General features: G+C 37.8%; 1 protein-coding gene across 1 annotated transcript in view; it reads right to left on the bottom strand.

Annotated features, from left to right (window-relative positions):
* Positions 1-18,133, bottom strand: part of CDH6 (cadherin 6) — a 163,571-nt gene that overhangs the window by 67,529 nt on the left and 77,909 nt on the right. The window contains exon 2 of the mRNA XM_049768603.1: positions 1,293-1,646. Within this exon, the coding sequence (XP_049624560.1) occupies positions 1,293-1,520 (228 nt within the window). The 5' untranslated portion in view covers positions 1,521-1,646. The remainder of the gene's footprint in view (positions 1-1,292; positions 1,647-18,133) is intronic.

Here is an 18,133-nt window from a genome sequence, read left to right on the forward strand (position 1 = left end):
TGTTTTCAAAAGTTTCACACTGTGAATTTCACAGCAATTACAAGACTCTGATCCTTGGGATCTGTGTTCATATTCACCTTTTCTCTGAATACTTCCTCTCCTACTTTAAACCACATGAATAATGTACTTCACTGGAATAATGCCTAGTTATCTCAACCCAACCCATGGGGAGTTATTCTTCACTTAAGAGTAAAGAGTGCTAAATACTTTAAGAGAATATTGGCACATGGCTATTCAGGGACATTTGATCACTGATTGAAGTGTGAACATGCAACCCTTAGAATCTGCAAAATATTCTTTATGCATGCTAATATGCCATAGGTATTTAAAAATCATAGTCATCATCACAAACAAGACATTTCATCACACTCACTCTTGGTTTGTTGAAAGATATGCTACTAATATTTGTTTTATTTAGACCGCATCATAAAATGCAAGCTCTACAAAGGATAAATCTGTTTCCTGTTTCTTTCCTTTCCTTTAAAAAATATCTTTGCGGTATGCAGATACTATGCTACAAGATTGTAGCTGGTGATAAAATCTCAGTGAAACCCATGATGACAGTATAACCAAGCCTTTTTCCTGACTCAGCTCCAGTAACATGTGAGGATGATATAATAAACAACACGTCCTCATTCCACTTTCCCCAGTCACTAAAATGGCCAGAAGATTTTTGGAAGAAGCACCTTTACATAACCATTTTTTTCCCTTTTGTGAAACTTGTCCCAATGTAATCATCACATGTAAGGCTCTTGCCAACTATTTTGAGTCCAGACAAAACAGCAGCAGTGGCAGTGGCTACCTAACCTAAGGCAAATGCGAGGTTGTGACAAAGGACTCCCTCTGCTCAGCAAAAGGAACAGCATAAAGAAGTGGCCCCTTTGGACCTGGGCACATCACTAAAACTCAGAATATTTGCTTTCCGAAGGAGAAAGAAGGAATTTTCCTTTCCTTACCCCTCAATAACTCTATTCCTATTTTTACCCATCCTACTTTATAGAAAAGCTGGACCACACTTTTAAAGCCGAAGTCAAAATTAAAGGATTTATGATAATCCTCTGCGGATGGTTGTGGGCGTTTTATCTGGAGTGGGAGCAGTTTTTCGTCTTTCTTTGTGGCAATGCTAACATTGCCTAGCTCTCACTAGTCTTCCAGAAACTACTCAGTGAACAAAAACAGTCTTACCCCATAAGTAACAATTCTTACTTTACTGGGGAAGGATGCACATTATTTAGAAGTAATTTGTTCAGGCTTTTACAAGCAGAATGTCCAAGCGCCCCATGCGATCCTACCTTGCCCACATACTGATAGTCAGATCCTGTGTATTCCTCCAGGAGAAAGAACTGATTCCACATCCAGCTCCTTTTGGAACGAATCAGCTCATTTTTGCTGTGTTCGGAGAGCTCCAGTGTCCTTTTCTTAGCTGGGAAACCACTAGTCCTCTTAGATAGCGTTGCAGAGAAAATTGGGTAGGGTTGACCAACCCAAAAGAGAAGCAAAAAGTAGCAATAAGTTCTCATGGCGATGCCACAGTCCAAGCTTGGGGAAGCAAGTGTCCTCTCTGGTAAGTGCCTCTTTCACTGCCCTGGATCTTGCCTCATTCCTTTTCTCTTCAAAATGTTCTTTGCTTGACTCTCAGAGGATATCTGGAAAGAAGAAGAACATATCCAGCGTTTTTAGAGATGCTTAAAATTCAGCGTTAGAACAAAGACGCCCAAGAAAGAGGACAGCAATTGGAATAGCACAATAAGAGTAAGTTGGCCAGCAAGTTAGAAATGAGGAAAAAGGTCTTGCAGGGATGCTACGCAGAAGGAACGTTGCTTTCCCATCTCCATTTCTATCTCCCGGACACTCTGTTTTAAGTTTTTAAGTAGTAGCTTTGCTGGAGGTCAGTAGGACCCAGTACATTTTTTTTCCTGTTTCCCACCTCTGAGTATGCAGGTGGGGATCTGGCAATCAGTCCGAGTTTGCTTTTGGGCACATTTACAGTCATGAACAAGATGAAGACAAAGAAGATCACTGAGAGTTGCAATTCAGTTCTAAGTGGATAATGCTAGAATAAATTTGAGTACCTGTGATGTGTAGGCACAAGTCATGGCAAATTAAATTCTGGCTTCAGAGCTCTGCTTTGGTAGACTGTTGCAGGTCAAATAAGGTTGGAAAAGACCAGGGATTGTCTCTTCAGCATGCATATTAACATACTGAAGTTTTTTTAATGAAATTTATAGATAATAATAAATCTGCATTTAACAATTAGTCTGCATTTAATCCAGTTAACCCAATATCTCTCTAAGTTGCTCAGTAAACTTGGTTTTCCCTTCAGGTGACCTAATGACACTAAAGATGGGCTAATAAATAGTATTTAGAAGACTACTGGAAGTGGAAAGAAGTAGTTTTATACACATTTCTTTATAAACTCCAGGATTTCATCTCTAAAGTTTACTTGTATAAGAAGCAATCAAGCATATATATTAATATTGGTCAGTTACCATGTAATTTTCACTGGTTCATTAACAATTTCTTTATCATAATGAGTGCAACCTTCAGAAAAATCAGCTGTTGTTATATTTGGGGCTAATAAGTTTCATGCCCAATATTAATTCTCAAAAACAATCTGACATTCCAAAAAAAAAAAAGTCCTCAGATCAGACTAACTGGCAAAGATGCTGCAAGTTGATTCACTATTTCATGTAATTAAGGTAACACATACTTCTATCTCCATCTTAAACATCTTCACTTTCCTGAAGGGAGATAAAAAACCATCTAACAAATGACTTACGTTACAATTTGGGTATCGGAAAAATAGTTTCTTAACTCATACTCATCCCCAAATGAAGCGCATTGTAATGTTGAACGTCATCGTAATTGAGCTGGTGCCGTCGCTCTAAAGGCACAGAAAACATTTGTTCTTTTTGCTTCTTTGATTCTACCACGACCTTTTCAACTCCAGCCAGGAGTAATTATAACCCCCTAACTCATGCATTCGCAAAAGCTTACTGCTGGCGCGCAAGTGAAATATTTCACAGTGTTCAGCATTTTAAAACCTTGATTCCATTATTATGCATCTTCTTGACAGCAGTCTGGGGAAGTTGGAAATTCCACAGGTGAGTAAATTAGTACTGTGACAATTAGTCATGCTGGAAAAATGCCAGGCGACAGTACCCTTGTCGCAACATGGCCTGGGTTCAGGTGAGGTATGACGGATACGCAATTAGGTGCTGCCCTGCTTCTGTCCACGCGGGACGCCCCAGGATGGGCTCGGGGAGAACATATGGACAAAAGCCCTCGAAAGACACGGATTCATCATTCCCTGGGAAGATTACATGAGGTTGATTCTGTGGCAATTACATTTTTTCTTATTTTCCCACATTCTCCATTATTTGCATAGACAAATCCTGCAGTGAAGAATTACACGTCTGTTGCCACACACTCTGGGAGGACCCCATGGTGCTGGCAGGAAAAAGGGCTGCAGAGAATGGAGGTGTCAGCTGTTTCAGAGGCAGCCTTCCAAAGGCCATTTTAAAAGAAAAATCGATCCCTGTGGGTGTTGTGTGCAAACTCGACAAGCTGTTGCCACTTGAATATTAAATATTAGTTCTTTTTAATATCACAGATACCGAAATGTCAAGTATTTAAATTGTATGTGTGTGTGTGTTTAGTTGGTAATGAGCTTTTAAAATGATGCAAATTTAAACAGTACTTCTAAGTACGCAGGAATAACAGGTTTTGCCATAAGCCCCATCTTTTTTGCTATTAACTTGGCAGGGTAGGTCCTTATTAAATACTCAATATGTAAAAATTACTAAAATTAGCACGATGTAGTCATATTTGGTGGTTGGTTTAGAATGATAGAGTTCTCACGAATTCTGGAGTTAAAAAGAAACCCTGCAAACTTTGAATTGTTGCATGTATAAACTATTGGATTACTGGTCCTACCCCAATTTGTACAGATACACACTTTAGAGTGTGATCTGGTGATGAGGATTACTGGTTCCCTCCCTACTGGTATTCCTTCTCCACCCTATGATGAGGCCTGGTTCTTGAGAATAAAAGCCAGGGTTTCAGGAAGGAAAGGCCTCATTCTTTGGTCTTCCTCCACTAAACTGCTTTCCTTCATTGGGGCAGAAGGCTTGTGTGGTGGGATTCCTGACTGGACCATTTCTTGCACTCTTTCACTCAGTGGATTACGTATTTCCTGGGTCGACATTTATTTCCAGACCCACATCTCACCAGATCCTAGTTTTGGAGCATGCGCTCCTCTTATATATAACAGAATTTTTATCTGTTAATTTTGACAATAGTAGTGGGGTAGTGGGAGTCCTTGGGGTATGCCCAGAAGTGCTCAGGGTTTATATCTGGGTCTGCATAGGTGACCACGTGTGTGTTGGAGATTGAACTGGGGTTGATAGCATGAGAAAGTGCCTTATTCCTTGTACTAGCTCTCCAGCTCCTCTGCTATTTCTTATAGGAAGGACTGCACAGTGGTTTTAATCAGAATGCTTGGATTTAAATTCAGGTTCTGCCTGAATTCAAGTTTGTATGAACTTGGAGAAATTGCTTATTAAGTTAATACCTTACTTTCTTTTACTGTAAAAGGGAATAATTATAGTAAGTGCCTCACAGGAAGTTCTAAGGATTAAATAAATCATTACATGTATAGAACAGTGCCTGACATTTAGCAACACTTAGTAAGTATTTAAGTATTAATGGTCATGATTATTATTATCACTATTGTTTTTCCTACTTCCTTTGCATGGGTAGACTCTATTTAGAAGACAGACTGTCAAAGTCTGTAAGATATAACAATATTCCCTTTAGGGATAAGAAATTATTCTATTTTTTTCCAGGAGCATTTCCATTTTTAAAGTCAGATTTTGTCAACTTGCCAATTGTTTTCCTTTGTGTGAACTTAGGACTTCACAGGTATCTTGTACTTTCACCCAGGCAAGCAATACCCATGCTTTATTCCTAGCATTTTAATGCTTGTGTGAAGAGAATATGGGACTGTGAAAAGGGACAGCTTGTTGTCCCTTTTCAGTTCCCTTTGCAGTTTATTGGAGCTGTACTCAGGCATTAAGACTGGATAGTTTTCTTCGTCCTAGAAGTGTTTCAGGGCTACCAGGGCCACAACCAGAGATGCTTAGGGGCACTGAAGAATAAGGGCTATTAAAATTGGAGTTATGTTGCATGCACTCCAATTATCTGAGCTATTATTCAAGTATTTAGATGAAGGTTTTAAAAATCATCTTTACTCGGTTAAAAAAATCCATAAAGAAAAACAGAAAATCAGAACTCACATTAATGTAGTGATTTTGTTCTTGTGAAAATGGTATGCTTTTTTTTGGGGGGGGGAGTCACACTTGTTGGTGCTCAGGGCTCAAGGATCACTCTTATTGGGGTTTAGGTGATCATATATTGGAAATAAAACCCTTGAAAATGGGTTGGCCATATGCAGACAAGCATCCTACCTGTTGTACTATCTGACCCCCAACTTTCTTAAAATCAATATAGTTGTTATTCTAGAATTATTTTGAGTAAAAATTTGATAGAGTTAAAGTGAATGCCAAACATAGTTAGATTTTAATATAAAAACATGAAATAAAATAAATAGACATGCTCCAAGCATGGCCTTAGAAATAAAATACCAGGGTATTAAGCTGCTAAGTGGCTGTAAGTTTAGCAAAGGAAGAAAAAGACCAAACTGAGAAACCTGAAAAAGCTGACTTCTAAGCTACTGAAACACAGGAGAAGCCTAGGGCGACTGTGAGGAATCAGAAGTGTTGCTCTGTGATGTCTGAAAGTAGCCAAAAAAAAAAAAATCAACAAGGACATACCTAGTCACTGGGTGTTAGTGGAGCAGGCATGCTGAGGAAAGAACCCAAAATTTAATAGTGGCAGAGAAAAGAATGTAAAACAGAATTGACATCTGTAATCTTTTTGTTTCTTTTTTCCTCTTGGCTTATGTAAAGAGAAGAAACATCCAAACTTCTTTTATAGGATCAAAGTTGCAGGGCCTCTGGATGTAGCTCAGTGGCAGAATGCATGGCTGATAAGTATGAGATCCTAGGTTTGATCCTCTGAACTGCCCTCCACCCTCTAGGGTGAAGCCTGGTATTATCGGAAGAGCAATCCCAAGGACTTTATCACCACCACCCAACGTAAAAGCTGCACTGCTTAACAGTATCCTAATGACAGCAGTGAACAGAAGGATTATTTCATCAATCACATGGTTTTTTTTTTTTTTTTTTTTTTTTTGTTTTTGTTTTTTGGGCCACACCCGGTAACGCTCAGGGGTTACTCCTGGCTATGCGCTCAGAAGTTGCTCCTGGCTTGGGGGACCATATGGGACGCCGGGGGATCGAACCGCGGTCCGTCCAAGGCCAGCGCAGGCAAGGCAGGCACCTTACCTCTTGCGCCACCGCCCGGCCCCCAATCACATGTTTTTTTTAAATTTTTTTAATTTGTTTTTGGGCCACACCCAGCAGGTGTTACCAGCTCTGAACTCAGAAAACACGCCTGGCAGGCTGTGTGTGGGGGCACCATATGGGATGCTAGGGATAGAACCTGGGTTCGTCCTGGGTTAGCTGCACGCAAGGCAAATGCCCTACCACCGTGCTATCACTCTGGCTTCTGTTTCTTTATTGAAATTTGGGTATATGGAAAATTTCTCTTTCTTCTAAGCAATTGATTGTGTACTATGATCTTGATATGCAAAAATGATTGATCCAGAAAAATAGTTTGAATGTTTGCAAGAATTTGCTTAATGATAAGTAGGAGATACTTAAGATGTTTATGCATGGCAAGTCAAGGTCTTCATCTCATTGATAATTAACAGATATCAATATTTTGATAATACTTTGCAGGTGTAAGAAAAAATTTTTTGGCCAGAAACCTCTATGAATTTAGACTTGCAGTCAAGTCCAACTTTTATTTTCTTCATGCCATTTAGGAGGAACATGGGCCTCATTAATTCAGGTTCTACCAATTTAGAATGTGTGATAATTAATGCAGAAGCTGGCCTGAAGTTTTCTTTTTGATTAGCAAAATCTTTTCCCTTAAATTATTAAAAATTAATAATGTAAAAACATTTCAATAGGGGATATATAGAATGAGATGACAAACTATAATGTTTGAAAGCTCTCAAGAGTATTTTGAAAGCACCTTTTATTTGCAAATCATTACTATGCTAATTAGAAAACTTCTCTATGGATTGAATTGCTTCTCTAGTGACTTATGTTTGATAACAGTCTTTATGATTCAACTGTATTATCTGGTTTGGAGATGCTGATTCTATTTATAATGTTTACAGACAAACAAATAAGTAAATGTTAGGCAGATTTAAAGGCAATATAAATGCTTTAAAGTTTTCAAATTTGAACTTAGAATACATTTGTTCTGGCATTCTTGATTAATTCTAACCCATGCAATTCTACTACAATGTTATCTGGGCTTACTAATTAAATCAAGCACATTCATTCTTTGGTATGCAGTGTCTTAACTTGGGCACAGAAAGCACAGTAAGCATTCAAAAAAGCAACATTAGGAAAAAACTTTCATCACTTAGCAGGGTAAAGATGTTTTAAAATCCATTATGAAATTGTTTTTTTTTAAGCGAATGAGGTTGCATATGAAATCCCTAACACAGTCTACTGTGTGATGTTACTTGCAGATAACATTTCTAAAAATACTGTCTGATAAACAAGTCATGCTAATCTATTGGCTCAACCCAATTAGCCATGCAGTCTTTCTAGCATACATATTACATATAATATATATTTATATAGCATATATATTATAACTCTTACTAACCTTTGGTACATTTTATAATATGATCTCACCAATGAGGTAGTAAAAAACTGGTTTGTTTACAACCATTTAACATCTCTCATGATTCTATTGATCCCCAATTTGGACCCTGAAGTGGCTCTGCTCTACACTGTTGGGGAGCAAAAGGACTATGGACAGCACATCTGCCATTAAAATCTAGCAACTTGGAGAAAGAAAAATCTGATAAGCAAGAGGCATGAAACAGAGTGAAGCCAAAGGGACTCATGTCTTTTTACAAGCAACCTCTCAAAAAAAAAATATATATATATATGTAATATTCAGAGGGAAGTATTTTCTGCTCAATTAAGTTTACTCAAGATCCATTTTCAGATCACCTGAGAAGCTCGGTTTTGAATATGCTGCCACCTGTTGAGAATAAAATAAGCCGAGAGATCATGGCTGAGATGCTAGCAGTGGTGACATAAGGTTGGAGCCAATTTAAAATTTGGGGGGTAGAGCTTGCCCATGAAGTCTTCATTTCTAAACCTCCATTTCATTTTTCTGTAAATGTCAAAGTCACTGTTGAGTAAAATTGGTTCCGTTTCGTGTGTGTAATGAACTCCACTGAAACGTGTCAAACAGCTCTGGCATCTCTCACCAGGCAGCACTTCTCTGGTGCCAATGAATCATTATGGTAACAGCCATCCAGTGATGCCTGAATTTTTGTTTTTTATTTTTTGTAAATGTTTATATTTGTGGATAATATGCCAATCTGTTTGCAAACGGATGTATTTCCAGATGAAGCTCTTTCAACAGCATTATCCTCTTTCTGAAATCGTATCCACACATGGCATTAATGGTAATAAAATCAAATGTGCTAGAACACAGAAGATGGTGTTTTATATGTAATTGTGGTTCAAGAAATATTTGTGGATTTAAAATACCCATCTGGGAAAAACACCTCCCCTAAAAAAATGTAAAAAACCTAAACCAAATGAACCCAAAACATTCCAAACCTCAAACCAGCAACAAAGCACATCCTTATATCAGAGGATAAAGATAATATTCTTTTCCCACTTGGTTGGAAAAACCCAACTATTTTACCACGAAAGAAAGTCAACACAGTAATGTAGGCTTTCTGGTTTACCACATTCTTGGATGAGTCTCAGGCAGGCTGGGCGAGTTGGAAACCAAATCATATCTCAATTCCTCTGTCTATAAAATGGGATAATTTGAGTAGTATCAGTCTCATAAGATGTCTGGAAGGGTAAATACAGGAATATAGGAATTTATGTGAGACCTTAGCCCTGATTAACATAGTAAATTGGCCACAACTACCAGGAAGTTTACCTATTTAAGAAATTCTCAACAAGGGATACTGTTTGTTTCTCAAGCATTTTCGCTTTGCCTTTTATAATAAATTAATCAATTGCTACCCTTTAAAGATCAGTCCATCAGCCCATTTCTGGACTAACAAGCAACTCTAGAGGCCTGCTGTTATTTTATCTCTGGCATGGAGGGGGCTGCTTCCCAGAGCATGGCAGACACTTCCCCTGCATTCAGATTTATGTCACTCTGCCCCTAGTTTTGCATTTAATTGCCATATAGTTATAATTCATGACCTCACAGTCACTAGTTTTTCTCGGATCTACTTGCTCCATTCCTTACGTATGTTGTTAGGATCTAAGATTAAGAATTAATTGTAGCCGAAATGTTAATGTTAGAATATGGTGTGCCGGGACTGGAGAGATAGCATGGAGATGGTGCGTTTCGTTTGCAATCAGGGCAGTGGCTTGAATCCAGGCATCTCTTATGGTCCCCTGAGCCTGCCAGGAATGATTTCAGAGCATAGAGCCAGGAGTAAGCCCTGAGCACTGCCAGGTGTGACCCCAAAACAAAACAACAACAACAATAACAACAAAGAATATAGTGTGCCTTTGCTTAGAGATAATTGCTTTGGCTTCTTTACTCTGCTTGCTTAAGAAAGTTAATTGCTATAAACCTGGCTTTGCTGTGAGCCTAAGTACAGCCATGACAGGCTCCAGTTTTAAGGAACAAAAACTAGGCCCAGAAAGCTGGAATCAGACCCGAGGAGTAAATGCCAGGAATTACACCCTGATAAGGCTAAACAGCAATTGACAGATGGCCAGATGACACTGCATCTTGGGTTTGGGGCTGCAACTCACCAAACTGTCTTGGTGCTACATTTGAATGATGCTACATTTGAACTATAACTAATCCTAGCTCAATCTTGTACTAAGGATCAATAATTTTAAAAGAGCAATACCCAGAGGTAGGAATCCCCTGGACCTTTTAAATTTGATCTGTGCTCCATTCTCGGGATATTCATTTTTTTAGATGTTGGACCCCAGCATGCTGAAATAAACTCACTTACATTTACATTATTGTCTGTCTCCCGGGTGGTCTTTTGGGTAGCAGATCTTGAGGCCCAGACTTAACAATATTATTTGACTGTGAAGGGCATTTAGGCTTGTGGACAATGGTCCTTTCTCAAAAGATTTACTCATGCAAAAGAAAGAAGCAGAAGAGAAAGCAATGCATGCCTTTAATTAGCAATTAATGATATGGATTTAAAGTGGTTCTGAGGTGAAGTGCATGTTTAGATGATATATGACTCTGCATATGTATCTCTCCAGAAGTTTTAGAAATTGTTTTGGACTCCTAGTTATTTAAGATGTGGAACTTGAGCAACAGAGGAATGAAATGTTGAAATCCACTAGCATAATCCTATGAGAAATTTCAATGAGGCTTGCTTGCTGTTCTTTCAGTAACTTAGTGAAAGGGCAGATTGAAAATACTGGCTGGGAGTAAGGGAATCTTAGTGGGTCTCTGAAGTTCAAAAACAGGCAACATGTTATCAAATGGAAGGAGTCACGTGGGTGGGCTCACCATGAAGCCATTATAAAACCTGGCACATCACAGAGACCTTGAAAACTCCCACATTTCCAAAGATGTTGTAAAGAGTGGGAGGTGCTGGATTTATTTGTGCTAATACAATATCTGTCTTCGATCAATCCCCTAAAGTCAAAGGCATACATCATAATGCTCTGAGACTTGCTGTGCCCCATCTCTGAACTCTGAGTGCGGGGCACCAGGCTAATTTAGCACATTACACATGTTTTCTTACTTCTTACTACTATTCTGTGAGATGGATGAAATCCTTATCTTTTTCTGCAGGCGAGAAATGAAAGTGTCGAGAGGTTGAGTGTCTTGTTCAACGTGGTGCGATAAAGATGTGAGGTTGCAGAGCCCAGCTCTGGCCTCACATTTGGGGGTCAGGGGAAGCCTGCCCTAAGTGCTAACTAGTGCTGTGAACTCAGACTTGGGTCTTCAAAACTCTGTTAGAAATATAACAATACCGGCCTTAAGGGTTAAAAATCATAGCCATAAGCTATTTTTCTCCATAAGAATAGTAACAACAAAATTTGGTCTGTCCCAGATCATGAAATAAAAAACACCATACACATTGAAATCTTAAGCCAAAAGAGAGTTCAGGTGCCTGCTTGCTTGCTTGCTGCCAACTCTAGTTCATTCCTCTCTGCAAGACATGTTGTACCTAGAGCATGCCAGGAGCAAGCTCTGAGCACTGGGGGTGTGATTCCCCTACCCCCAAATCAACAAAACAGAACAAAAATTCCACCTAAGTCTTAAATAACAATCCTTTGGTCACAGTCCTTTTCTGCTCTAAAGATAAGAAACACAGGCTTAGAAGGAATGGATTCTTAGCTGGAGGGTGCACAGCTAGCAGAATTTTGATGGAATCATCTAATCCAGAGGCTGCTTCTTGGCCACAGTGTTCACAATCTCATCTGTAGTTTGCTTCTGGGAACAGAATCTAGGTTTTCTTTACTTTGATTTCCAACAGAATTCAAACAAATTTATCTTTGGGTTTCTAAATCCCCAGAACTTTGGAGAGCTGGGGTCAGGGTGCCAGAGGCTGGAATGCTAGCACAGAATAGGAGTTGGCTGAATAGGCCTATAGGGGAGAAAAAAGCAGAAGAGCTAAAGGCTGAAGAACCAAATTGTGGACTAGCCATGGGAGCAAGGAACCACTGTAGCTCAATAATGGTGTATCTTGCTGCCATCTTTCTAGCAGAAAAATGGCCCATCTCTTCATCCGAGATTTAAAAAGCAAAATTAAACAAAAAACAGCTGCCAGTACTTCTCAAATAGTCTTGTCCTGGATAGTACCTCTGTAGTATTCTGAGAGAGGGATGGAGCATGTTTTCCTTTCTCATGAACTACAGCAGTCCAATGCCATACCTTTTACCCTCCACCAGAATGATCCAGCTCTATGATTTTATCAAACTGACAAACCACCAAATTTGTTTTAGATGTATAATTCCTGGACCTAATGGCTGCATGGCACTTCAATATTTTGTAGTAGTGTCAGTCCAGTAGTATCACAGAGAATCTGATGGTAAAGTCACATAGTAATCCACCAAGTTCAGTAAGCCTAAACAGTAACACAGAAGGCTCAACTGGCACCAACCACAGCCCGGATATCCTTAGACATTGACTTTAGTAACACCATCGAGAGATGTAACAATTAATTCAAACTGACCTGTGCTGATCTAAATTTTGATAATTCCATTTGCATTTGTGTTGTAACAAGCATGTGAAGTAAATGTCTCTAAGGGGGAAGGCTACGGTGGTGGGTGGGAGATTGGGAACACTGGTGAAGGGAAGATCACATTGATGGTGGAATTGGTGTGTGAACATTTAATGCATGAACTGACTGCATTATGAACAACTTACTAAATAATGGTGCTATAATAAAAATTAGGAAAAAGATATCTTCAAGGCAAAAAGAAAGCAATGAAGACAACATTAATAAGTAATGATTTAGTTAGAAAAATAAAGTAGACATAAGATGTAAAAAAACAGTGTGTTTATATAGGGGACAGGAATTCAGCATTTGGGAAGTGAATGACTATGTAGGTGAGTGCAAGAATGATTGAAAACCTTATTTAGTTCCATCATGAGTGAACCCAGGACTATTTACCAGGAATTGAGAGGATCATTGTTCATATCCAGCCTGTAAAATCCCTATGTTGAAATCCCTATGTTGACTTTGAATCACTCGGTAAAAGTCCAAATTCTGAAATGTGGAATGAGAAGGTCCATGTGGCTGTGTAGAATAAATTTGAGTAAAATCACTGTGGAAAGTTGCATGAGTATTTTGAAGAGTGTAGATTTGAAGCTTACTTTCTTCTGTCCGTATTATCCTACACAAGAGACTTCACCTCATTTAGCTTTGGTTTCTAAGAAATAGAGCTTTAATACTCATCACTGTGATCAGAAGCATCCCAGGGCCAGTTTGAAAAGATAGCTCAGTAGGAGGACCAAGAGGATGGGCTTACTAATGTGTAAGCCCCAGCACTAGTCAGGAACCTCCTGGAATCAAAGGCTATGTTAAATTTTAGCCAGAGGGGAGAGAGAGAGAGAGAGAGAGAGAGAGAGAGAGAGAGAGAGAGAGAGAGAGAGAGAGAGAGAGAGAGAGAGAGAGAGAGAGAGAGAGAGAGAGAGAGAGAGAGAGAGAGAGAGAGAGAGAGAGAGAGAGAGAGAGAGAGAGAGAGAGAGAGAGAGAGAGAGAGAGAACAGAGATGCTGCATTCCCAACCAATTTAATCTGTTGGGAAGCACCATTTGTGACTCCTGAATGTTGAGTCAGGATTAGCACCACTAGTTTTAACACCATCCCACAATCACCCTCCCATAAAGCAGAGGTTGTTGTTAACCTCCAGCTAGCAGCCTCCAATTTATTATACAGAACTATTCCAATGAGCTTGATTTCTCGTTCCCACCATTGGCCAGGGCAGGTACAGAACCCAGAGGGCTGAAGAAAGTGATCGGAGGGATCTATTCTAATCCCCATTAATTATAAGTGATCATGAGAGACATCAGTGATCCTCAGTCAGTAAACCTCTTACTTATTAATTACTGGCAATTCTCCTATTTAAAGCCCTACGTTTAGGGGAGTAGTTCACAGCTTCACTATAAGGAAAAATGATGAATAATTTAAATGTGGGAGTTTGAATCTTACCTTAAAATATCTTTCAATTTGGGTCCACCAATGCATCATAGGCAACCCAAATTCTTCTTTTTAAATTAATATCTTTATTTAAACACCTCAATTACAAACATAATTGTGCTTGGGCTTCAGTCATGTAAAGAACACCCCCCCCTTCACCAGTGCAATATTCCCATCACCAATGTCCCAAGTCTCCCTCCTCCCCACCCCACCCCTGACTGTACTCTAGACATGCTTTCTACTTCCCTCATTCTTTCACATTATTATGATAGTTCTCAATGTAGTTATTTCTCTAAATGCACTCATCACTCTTTGTGGCAACCCAATTTCTTTTCTACCTCATAACCTCTTTCTCTCTCTCTTTCCACTACACACACACACACACACACACACACACACACACACACACACACACACACACCCCGCACAGAGACATTTTAAATAAAAAACGTGCTTTAGCTATTTGAATAGAATAGAAAAGTTTTCCAAAAGGATAGTACTATTTATAGCAGTGTTATCTGTACACTGTTATAATGAGAAACAAACAGTTAAAGCCCCAGTCAATGTTCGGGTAGGTTCATTCATTCAAAAGGTTTTATGTAACACTTTATTTATACAAGTGTCATAACCCAAATTAGATGCTTCTCAAAATATCCTGGTGTACTAGCTAGAGGAAATTTAATTTAATAAATAATGTAGAACAACTTAAAGGGAAACTACAGCATTTGAAGTTTCTTCTCTGAGACTAACCATGGAAGGGGTTGGGAAATTGGGAATATCTTCACTAATTCATGCTAATGTTGACTGACCACCAAATTAAACCTGTGCTTGACAGAAAACAGTGTGCTTGGATGGGTTGCTAGAAATTTTCTTTTATCAGTTTTGATGGCATTCATTTAGAAACTTTAATTAGAACCTCTTTTTACTGGAGTCAAATTGTGCATAAAATATCATGCAAAACATTTTAAAAGGGAATTTTAATTATATCACTAAAGAAATGCCCCTGTTCCATGTTTACTAAACACTTGCCAGAACAAGTTAATTAATACATGTGTAAGTGAAAGAAGGGAAACCACTCTCTCCTCAAAAAATAAAAATAAAAACCAATCAAAACACAAAAACTCCTCCATATTTTGGGTCAAATTTTCATGCAGTTGTCAAAAAAGTTCAATTTCTAATTTAACAACTGCACTGTCACACTGTATGCATGTAATTATAAACAATGGGGCACCAAGCAGAAGGCCAGCAGAAAGCTAGTTTCTACTGTAAGTGTTGTTCAAAATAATTGTGCATTGTTATTTCATGTTCTGTAGTCATCAAATTAAACACTTTGCAATTTCTTTCAGTGAGCCCATGGAAAATCAGATTGTTTAGATGTTTGTCTTTTGGGTAGGCCAATAATATGGGCTTTTAATTATTTAAGGTTATAGAAATACTTTTAAATAGCAGGAACATAATATGCAAGTCAGAAAAAGGTAATAACACCACATTATTTTATTTTTTCATATTCATATTTTCAACATTGGGACTATCTTTTTAGATTCTTTATTTCCACCTATTAATATAAATCATGGTTGCTTATATTTGTAAAGATTGGTATTGGAAAGTAGTTGGTAAGTCATAGGGAAAATAGAATAAATTCAGTTTTTAAATGTGAAATGCTCTGCTTTTGATAGCTTTAAGAAAAAAATCAGAGAGAGAGAAAGAGAGAGAGAATAGTGGCTGAGGAGCTTACTTAGCATGTGACTGACCCCATTTTGAACCCTGTATCATATGCTGTCCTACATTCACTAGCATAGATAGAGATAAAGCTGGGAGTAGCTCTGGAGATCCAAGTATCCCTTACCCCTGCTCCCAAAGAGAGAGAAATGATCCAAAATTATTTTGAAAAATTTTGGACAGAGAAAAGAAACATTTTAATAATAATTAATACTATTAAGAGATAATTATTCTCTGGTTTATTTATTTATTTTTGCTTTGTTTGTTTTGATTTTTTTGTTACACCCAGCAGTGTTCAGGGCTTCCTCCTTCCTCTGTGTACAGGGATCACTCCTCAGGGGACCCTATGTGGTGCCTGTAACCGAGGTTGCTTACATACAAGACAAGTGCCTTAACCTCTGTGCTTCCTCTCTGGCCCTGAGAATTATTCTCTTAATCAGCATAACTTACATCAGTCCTGTTGCAGTTTGCTCATATACTGCTGAGAGTCACTGGTAAATGACTCAATTCCTCCAAGAAAATACACATATTCAAGCCATGGAAATGACATTTCTGGTGCTGGTACCTAGTGAGTATCAATCTATTTGAGAATACACCAATGAACGTTCGCATGCCTCAAGTAGTTTATTTTAAAAATTAAGTTTGATATAGTATGTAAAACATTACTTCCTTATCATGTGAGCAAACAGTAAAACATAATTAATACTACTTTTGATTCCATTGCTTACCAAGAATGGGTCATGTACAGTGCAATAATAACATATAAACACCTTTATATCCATTAATTTCAGTATAAAGTGAAAATTCAAGATATCAGAAGCAGCAGCCTACCTCAAAAATAAAAAGCAACTCCTCTTGCTCAGCACTAAAACAAGTGCCTTTCAAGTGTGAGATCCTGAGAATGACTCCAACTCCATCCCAAGATCTCTGAATTCACTAAATTCTTCCATGGAACAACCATAAGCAGGATCCCTTTCAATAAGAACAACAACAAAACTCAAACAAAAAAAAAGACATTTTCCTCTACATGTTATTTTTCTTTAAGGAAGAAAACTCTTAACTCAAAAAAATAAAAGACATGTTTGATACTTAAGCATACTTCTTGCCTCTTAATTTTCACTGGCAGAGAAATGGAATTTTCAAATACATTTTCCTAATATGACAAGAATTTGAAGTGCCAGCAGATTTGCACACCTACCAATTATGAAATGAGTTTCTGTAGATATTAAAACTAAGCCAAAATAGAATTTTGTTCCATAAGCTACTGTCAAACTCGAGTATAGTTTCATTTAGAGCATCAAAAATTATTTAGCAATTGATTAATGGGCTTTAATGTAATGATTTGTTATTTTATTATTATTATTAATTTTACCGAAACACAGGAAGTGTTTATAAATAAGTACTTTATTTTATTAGTCTTTTATTAGGGAGAACACACACATACACAGTCATGTGTGTAAGTACACACACACACACACACACACACACACACACACACTGGAAAACCTTTAAAACATTTTTTTGTGTTGGGTTTTTCTTACAGCCTGGCTTTGGTAGTTGCAGTTCTGTCAGTGATGTAGAATTCCTTACAGGTGACAGTAAATAAAAATCAGGTAGCTATGGCTATAAATTTTCCATTTCCCATTTTATTTAGCAACAGCAAAAAATTCCAATTAATTGAATCTTAGCCAAGTACAAATAATGCCAGAAGTGCAATACTTGGTGCTCCAGGTCACGGGGAACTATTAATTAAGATGCGAAGGATCAGCATTAGGCCTTAAATACAAATTTTTGTTCCAGAATTTTTTTTTGATGGGTATAGACTGAAATAGCTATAAATTGCAGCTTCAGCTTTAAAAGAAAAGTGGAAATTGGGTACAATCTTTATTTGGCTTGCTCTGGAATTTTTTATAAAGTTCTGAGGTGTCATTTTTGCAAATGAAAATCCAAATGATCTGATCTTAAGAATTTTTATTTATAGGGATAAAAGCCCTTTGCATTCTATTTTATTTGTAAGGTAAGAGAACACCAATCGAATGATTTCCCATTGGAGAGATAAAGGGAGAAAATTGATATTTTTGTACTGATTAAAGTCACCATATGTGAAATTTGTAAACTATAACCTCACTTATGTGGAATTTTTTCAAAGTATGTGCCAAAGAGTCAAAAGAAATGAATTATTTTTAAGAGAAAATGTACAGTCTTTCATCTTGTTTGAATTTTTTTTGTCGATAAATTTTTATGTGTGTGTAAGTCTTATTTTTTTTTAAACATAAATATTTTTTGCATTGCTTTATGGTGGTTGAGCCCTAGCATGAAGAATTTGGAGAAAAAGATCAGTACACTTGTTAGCCTCCAATTTATCATCCATCTATACAAGATTTAATGGTTGTGTTAACCTCTAGTCTTAAGAATAATTATCATTTAAAACAAGTCCTTAAAGAAAGAGATGAAAAGAATTGTATAAAGGGGAGACAGTCATGAAATAGAAATTGTACAAGTAAGGGAACTTTCATCGTGTTGAGTAAGTCCTGTACTATGGGAATTCTTTTTAAAATTAAGGTGCCTGGTAAGTGGGATGAAAATAAAATAT

This window comes from Suncus etruscus, chromosome 2 (genome assembly GCF_024139225.1).
Source record: "Suncus etruscus isolate mSunEtr1 chromosome 2, mSunEtr1.pri.cur, whole genome shotgun sequence".
Classification (NCBI taxonomy): Eukaryota; Metazoa; Chordata; class Mammalia; order Eulipotyphla; family Soricidae; genus Suncus; species Suncus etruscus.